At 36.8% G+C, this 7,238-nt stretch overlaps 1 protein-coding gene across 2 annotated transcripts in view; it reads right to left on the reverse strand.

The window, feature by feature from the left end:
• Positions 1-7,238, reverse strand: part of CTNNA3 (catenin alpha 3) — a 1,635,386-nt gene that overhangs the window by 1,501,895 nt on the left and 126,253 nt on the right. For both annotated transcript variants that reach the window (XM_029931758.1, XM_029931757.1), the window contains exon 5: positions 2,413-2,532. In XM_029931758.1, coding sequence (XP_029787618.1) covers positions 2,413-2,532 — 120 coding nt within the window. The remainder of the gene's footprint in view (positions 1-2,412; positions 2,533-7,238) is intronic.

Raw genomic sequence — 7,238 nt, forward strand, 5'->3', positions numbered from 1 at the left:
TATCATATCCCTCTAAGTCCCCTTCCCTTTTTTTCCATCACTCTTTGGTTCCTGACTTTCTTTCTACTCTATCATCCTCTTTCTCCTTCCATATTTTCTGGATAGAAAAAAAAGTGATCACTGATAGGGAAAGGTAGAGTTGTGTAATACAAAAGGATTGACAGTCTGATATATGCAGTTATGTTTTGTCCCTTTGAGTTTAAAACACTGCCTTGTTTGAATAAATTTCACTAGAACCATGGTTACTAGACATAACACTCACAGGATTGTGAAGATAAAGTTTTATGTATTTTCTTAGCTGCCTAAAGATATTCTTTCAAAAATCCTTTCGTGTTTTTGTATATATTGAATAATCTGCATGAGAGAAGGAGAGGCAGAGAGAGAACTGGCCCTGTGTTGCCGCTCTCAAAGGTCTCTTTATGCCCTGGGTCTGGCATCCCTAAAACTGTCTTCAAATTGCATATCTAGACCTCCTCACTTTCCTAGCCCGCTGGCTCCCTGAAGGGATACAAGGAATAAGACCTGGGAACCGCACAGGCTGGGAGTCTGACTGATTCAGATTTGAAACCCAGCCTTATGTCTTATTAGCCCAGTGATCTTAGGTAAGTTACTTAACTCTCTGCACAGTTTTCTCACCTAAAAATGGTACTGATATAACCACTCTCATTATATTGTTATCAACATTTCATTACCTAATTCATAAAGGTATTAATTACCATGTGTGGTACATAATTGCCATTTAATAAGTAGTACATATGATTTATCTATACATAAGTGTACATATATTTACACCCCATGTGCCCATCTGTTCCTCATACACACATGCAATTTACTTATCTGTCCTCAAGCCATCCTGCCAGAGTTTTGCCCTCCTGCCCTTGAAGCATCAGCATTTTTCCAAATTCACAATTAGCTAATGTAAGAATCTAATCAATGAAGATGTGCTAATAAGAAAGGATGAGAAGAGGACAGTGACTACTGCCTGCCAACTCAAATATCCTCAATAGTAAAATATGGCTCTTGGAAAACAAAACTGTACTAAAAACTGCATAGGCCAGAGCAGTGACTTGCCGTGTGAGTTTGAAGCAGCGTCACGTGGGAGATGCTGCCGTAGCTGTTACCGGGACTGCTTCTGCGCACGTGCTAACATGCAAGCCCTCACTAATTTTAAAATACGTAAACAAACCTTCAATGGATATTGTATTCTTGTTCATATAAATTAAAATATACGCAGAGATACTCCATTTACCCCAGGACATTCTACAAAACAATATAACTTCGCGGGAAAATAGGGCAATGGGAACGCTAAATGCCCATGTAATGTCAGTGATAGATTAAAACCTAGAACACAATTGTCTTTTCAAATCAGTATGTGTAGACCATCCTATGGTGACTCCATAAGGTATAACTAAAAAAAGAAGCCCAGTTTTGGAAACTACACCCAAAAGATCCAAAATTTGAGATTTACGCAATGGCAAGAGAGTCACACCTTTTGCCACACTAACAGGAAAGACTGTTGAGTAATGGACTCGGTGTCTGCCCATGCGAGTCAGCCACTTAGTCATTTTTCTAGACGCTGTCCATCACTGAGCACATTCCCGAATTTCATGCAACCTAATTTAAACATCTATCTAGCTGTTCCAATGGGAATAAACATTCAAAGTAAAAGTTTGACAACCCTGACACCTAGTGGCTGGGAAGAAACTGGTGACGATCGGCTTGAGAAAATTAGCTGGCTAATTACTGCGGCAGCACCTCGCAAACACACAGAATTTAGTGATAACGAAACACACTTTTTAAAATGCTAACTCTAAAAGTAATCCTATAAAAGTCTATTTTGGCTCTGTATTTACTTGGAGCTCTATAAAAGGAGGGCTAAAATACTTGCATTTGTAAAGTATATCTTCCTGTTCAAACTTACACAGCAAAATTTCGCTAATCTTCAAAGATCAAATAAGAAAACTAAAGGCTGATTCATACTTCGGCATATTTATGATCCTTTCCCTTAATTTTGTATGTACATCTACATCCTTTACCTGGTCATCAGGTGATTTTTTTTCTCCTCAAGTATCCCCCTATTAAATATAAAAGACATTTGGCCAAGCTATCACAGAAGTTTCCTTTATGCCATTGAGGCATCCTGAATCAAACAGTAGTTATATCTTCACAAACCAGCAGGAGCTTTCTTTAAGAGAGGCATGTGGACTCGTGTGGAACCCCCCAACTGCACATCTGAAAGCAAGGACCACAGTGAATCTGTATGAACACGGCGGGTCAGCACAGCACAGCACAACCTATTTCTGCCCTAAATATTAGAAGGTAAGTTTCCCCAGATCCACTTAAAACTGACAGGCAGGATGGCAGGAAGCTCAAGTGTTCATCTCCTCCACCAAGGGAAGTTCTGACTCCTACCTGCTGACGTCTGAAGGCTAAATAATCCAGATTTTCCAGCTCCTTCCCAAGCTTCTGGTAGGTTTTCTGAAGGTCAGATTTATTGGAAACATTTTTAAGAGACTCAAATGTTCTTTGAAACTGAAATTGAAAACAAAAGTAAGTCATTAGGATTACAGCACATTTTTCTCAAATGCCTAACTAGCTAAAACAGGGAAACAGTCAATACTGAGCCTCAGTTTCCCTCATTCATAACACAAAGATAACAAATTCTAATTGCCTTTCAAAGAAATTTAAGAAAGACTGATTATAAAGGATTAGAAACTGTATCATAAGAACAACCAACATTATTGCATGAAGTTCTCATTCCAACAAAAGAATATACTGCATCTAAAAAAAAATGGGCCTGGTGGTTCAGTCAGTTAAGTGATTGACTCTTGATATCAGCTCAGGTCTTAATCTCAAGGTCATGAGTTCAAGCCCACATTGGGCATGAAGGTTACTAGAAAGGAAAAAAAAAAAAAAACCACCGGTTTTAGCATACACCACTACTTCTAAAGCAAAAAGCTACAATGAATATATGATTTTAAATCATAATGAGGAAGTATTAAAAGGACTCTCACATTCCAGTCATGGAAACAAATTCATGTAAAGGTAGCCACTTGCCTTTACAGAAATATCTCTGCAAAATAAGTACCCTGCATACTTCAGCCAGGAAGATCTCTCAGATTTTATATTTTGAGAAGGAAAGAAAACATTTTGGCGATCGAAGCATATGTAGCATGTTCAGCAAACATTTATTCATTTCTGCTCTATAACGCAGATGAGTTATAAAATCACTTCTGCTGAATCAGAAGACTTCTGTTCATTTTTGAGTCAGATACTAGATAAACACAAAGGAGACAAATTGCAGTGGATCACAGAATATTGTTCTGCTGCTAATAATTAATTAAGCACAGGGAGCTCACAAGAAATTCAACTCTTGATTTATTTTAGTAAATTAGAACATACTTTGGAAGATTAGTGATTTAAAATGTCAAGTAATGACACTTACAATGACATTTACATTTGCTCTCTCTTCATGTCATTCATTTCCCATATTGTCACTGTGTGCCTTTAGATAGATTCCTCCAGATAGAGATTTCACCATCTTAAACACACCAGAATTCCACTGTGACTATGATGCTATGAGACAGGCTAATAAGATTTTATAGAGTATTATTAAATTTCCAGGGAAATGATTTGACCCTTACTATTCAAACTCTATGGAGTAAGTCATATTATAGCAGCATTCTACTGATCTAAATCCTCAATTTCACGAAAGCAACATGTTTATCTCAATTCAAGGTGACAGAGAAAAAAGAAATGAGAAATAACAGTGCTAAGCTTCCACAGGTCTATAGTAAATTAAATTCAACAAATAATCTTTTAGAACCTACTATGCACAAGATACTATGAATATAAAACACATTTCCTGCCCTAAAGGAATTTACAGACTACCAAGGAAACTAGACATGAAAGTCAGAAATGGGAAAGGCACTGGCATTTACTGAGGGCCCACTCAGTGCCAGGTACTTGATGCTTTCCAACTGAATCCTCACAGGAGTTCCTATTTCTCTCCCATTCTACAAGTGAGTAAACTGTTACTTAGAAAGTATAAACTGGGTTTTTGCTACAACATTTGTGCTCATTCTACTATACCATTAACTCTATCACAAAGCAATGTAGTAAAGAGAGGGGGTAAAAGGGATAAAACCAACATGTTGTAAAATAGAAAAAAAATTATATTAATTGAGGGATCAGGCCAGATAGAAGATATGCAGAGATCTGAACTGAGCCCCAAATAGCAAGAAGAGTTCTCAGAGCCTTAAATGGGAATAAATTCTACCCATCAGTTTAAACATAGCCAAAGTCTGCTCCTTTTCCCTATTTTATAGCATAGTAAACATACTTTTGACATAATTTTAATGACCCTTATATTAACTCTTTCTCATGTTGCATGATAATTCCTGTTCCTTGCCCATTTCTTGGTCCCTTCTTACTATATTCAAGTCAAAATACCAGAGCTAATATTCTAAAAAATTTAAGTAACTTTACCTACAATTAATACAATTAATATAAACTATTTTACTGTATCACTCTGTTTAATTCTAAGCACTTTATTTTCCCTAAAAAGTATTAGCTCTACTTCTTAAATATTTCTTATTCACATTTATTTCTGTGAACTTTTATATAGCTCCAAATAGGAACTTTAGGGTAAACACATTTGTAAGTCTTCAAAATTAAAAAAAAAAAAAAAAAACACGAAAACCAAGCAATCTGTTCATGGCCAAAGAAGAAAGGGAGAAAATCCAGCAATAACACATTATCACAAAATGTTTTCCTGAAAGATCAGAGTTTGTGTAAAGTGGAGATTTTTAAGTTTGACCTTTCATTATCAAAACTTACACTCTAATAGCTCAAAGCACTCAAACTATGATGATTCATTTATTTAAGTAGATTTTTCCCATACAACAACAAATAATTTTCAAGAAGTCATACAATATCTATTATGTACTTTAGGTTAGATCCCTAGTAAGCACACCCCATCTCTCTCTGTCCATAGATATTTAAAGATGCTAAAGAGTAAAAGCAATAATTTTGCCTTGCAATAAAGCTAATATAAAAAGATAAACAAGAAGACAATGATTAAAGTGAGGTTTACATTTCACTTTATTTTTTTATTTAAATAGTTTATTACCAAGTTGGTTTTCATATAACAGCCAGCGCTCTTCCCCACAAGTGCCCCCCTCCACAACAATCACCCCTTCCCCTTCCCCCCCACCTCAGCCCTCAGTTTGTTCTCAACATTCAAAAGTCTCTCATGATTTGCCTCACTCCCTCTCCCCAACTCTTTTCCCCCTCTTTCCCCTTCCCAGGGTCCCCTATTAGGTTTCTTCTGCTAGACCTATGAGTGCAAACATATGGTATCTGTCCTTCTCTGCCTGACTTATTTCTCTTCGCATGACTCCCTCCAGGTCCATCCACTTTCCTACAAATGGCCATATGTCATTCCCTCTCATTGCCATGTAGTACTCCATTGTGTGTATATATACCACATCTTCTTGATCCACTCATCAGGTGATGGACATTTAGGCTCTTTCAATGATTTGGCTATTGTTGAAAGTGCTGCTATGAACATTGGGGTACATGTGCCCCTGTGCATCAGCACTTCTGTATCTTTTGGGTAGACCTCCAGCAGTGCTATTGCTGGATCACAGGTGGTGTTGGGAGAGCTGGACAGCAACATGTACATTTTACTTTAAAAAAAATAGATGTTGACTTTATTTGAGGATTTTTCATTCCAACAGGTCACTGTGCTTAATCACTGAGATAGGCCTCTTGAGATTTTCTCATTAGTTCAATGTGTTGCAATTTTATTACATTGACTCCGTCTCAAAATACATGATCTCTTAATTGAAGATAAGTTAGGAAAGGAAGTACAACTAATTGAAGAGATTTTTAACATTCCTAGATTTTACTTGTTCAAACTTTTGAGTGGAAATTTAAAATAAGCAAAGAAGTCCCAAATAATTTGTTGAACATTAAATTTATCCTGTTAATATTTTTACCTTATTATAAACAAAATTCAAACATAAAAAGAAAAAACCCTATGAATAAATCTAACCCACAAACATGCCTAGGAATGTTTTACAATTGCCAAAAGTGAATATCAAGATGGTCTCAACTGAGAAACAAATGCAAAGTCTGTCATAGTTGACAACCTTATCAAATATCACAAGGTAGACAAGACAAAAATGAGAAGATACAAACATTATCTCTAAGCGCCAAATCTGCCATTAAAGTAAGCTCTCTAAACACAGTGTTTTCTTATCAAATTCTTTTCTGTTCAGATTTTGCTTCAAGACGGCAATGTAGGAAGATCCTGAATTCACATCCTCCCACAGACACACTGAAGCTACAGCTATATATGGAACAATTTCCTCTGGAAAAAAACCTAAAAACTGGCAGAGCAACTGCTTCACATCAAGCAGATGAGAGGTACACCACATCAAAGCTGGTAGGAACAGCTAAGGCACAAACTCACCATAAACCTCATCCCCACCATGTCAATCAATATTTGGGAGGAAACTCAAAACCCGCAACTATCCCCTGAGTGTTAGAAGGTTCGTATACCACATCAGGCATGCCAATACTTAAGACCAACACCTGAAAAAAACCTAAAACAAGTGGCTTTGAAGATCAATAAGGCTCATGCCCACAAGATCCACAGGGTACTGGCAAACTGAGGAATGGCTCTTAAAGAGCTGCATGTAGAGTCATCCCCCACAAGCCCAGCACAGAAGCTGCCCTTTGCATGCAACTTTATGTGAAAAGGACTCATTTGTTAATCTTATTTTTTTATTTTTTAATTTAATTCCAGTATAGTTAACATACAGTATTCTGTTAATTTCAGGAAGACAATATAGTGATTCAACAATTCTATAAATTACTCACTGCTCATCAGTGCTCATAAGTGTACTCTTAATCCCCCTCACCTATTTTACCCAATTCCCCCTCCCCTCTAACCATCAGCTTTTTCTGGTTAGGTTAACAGTCTATTTTTGGTTTATCTTTTTTCCTTTGTTTGATTGGGTTATTTTTTAAGATTTTATTTGAATTCCAGTTAGTTAACATACAGTGTAATGTTAATTTCAAGTGTGCGATATAGTGACTCAAGAATCCCATACAACACCCAGTGCTCATCACAAGTGTATCCTTAATCCCCATCACCTACTTAACCCATCACCCAACTCACCTCCCTTCTGGTAACCATCAGTTTGTTCTCTATAATTATCTATGTCTCG

The sequence above is a fragment of the Suricata suricatta genome, chromosome 2, assembly GCF_006229205.1.
Source record: "Suricata suricatta isolate VVHF042 chromosome 2, meerkat_22Aug2017_6uvM2_HiC, whole genome shotgun sequence".
In the NCBI taxonomy this organism is placed as follows: domain Eukaryota; kingdom Metazoa; phylum Chordata; class Mammalia; order Carnivora; family Herpestidae; genus Suricata; species Suricata suricatta.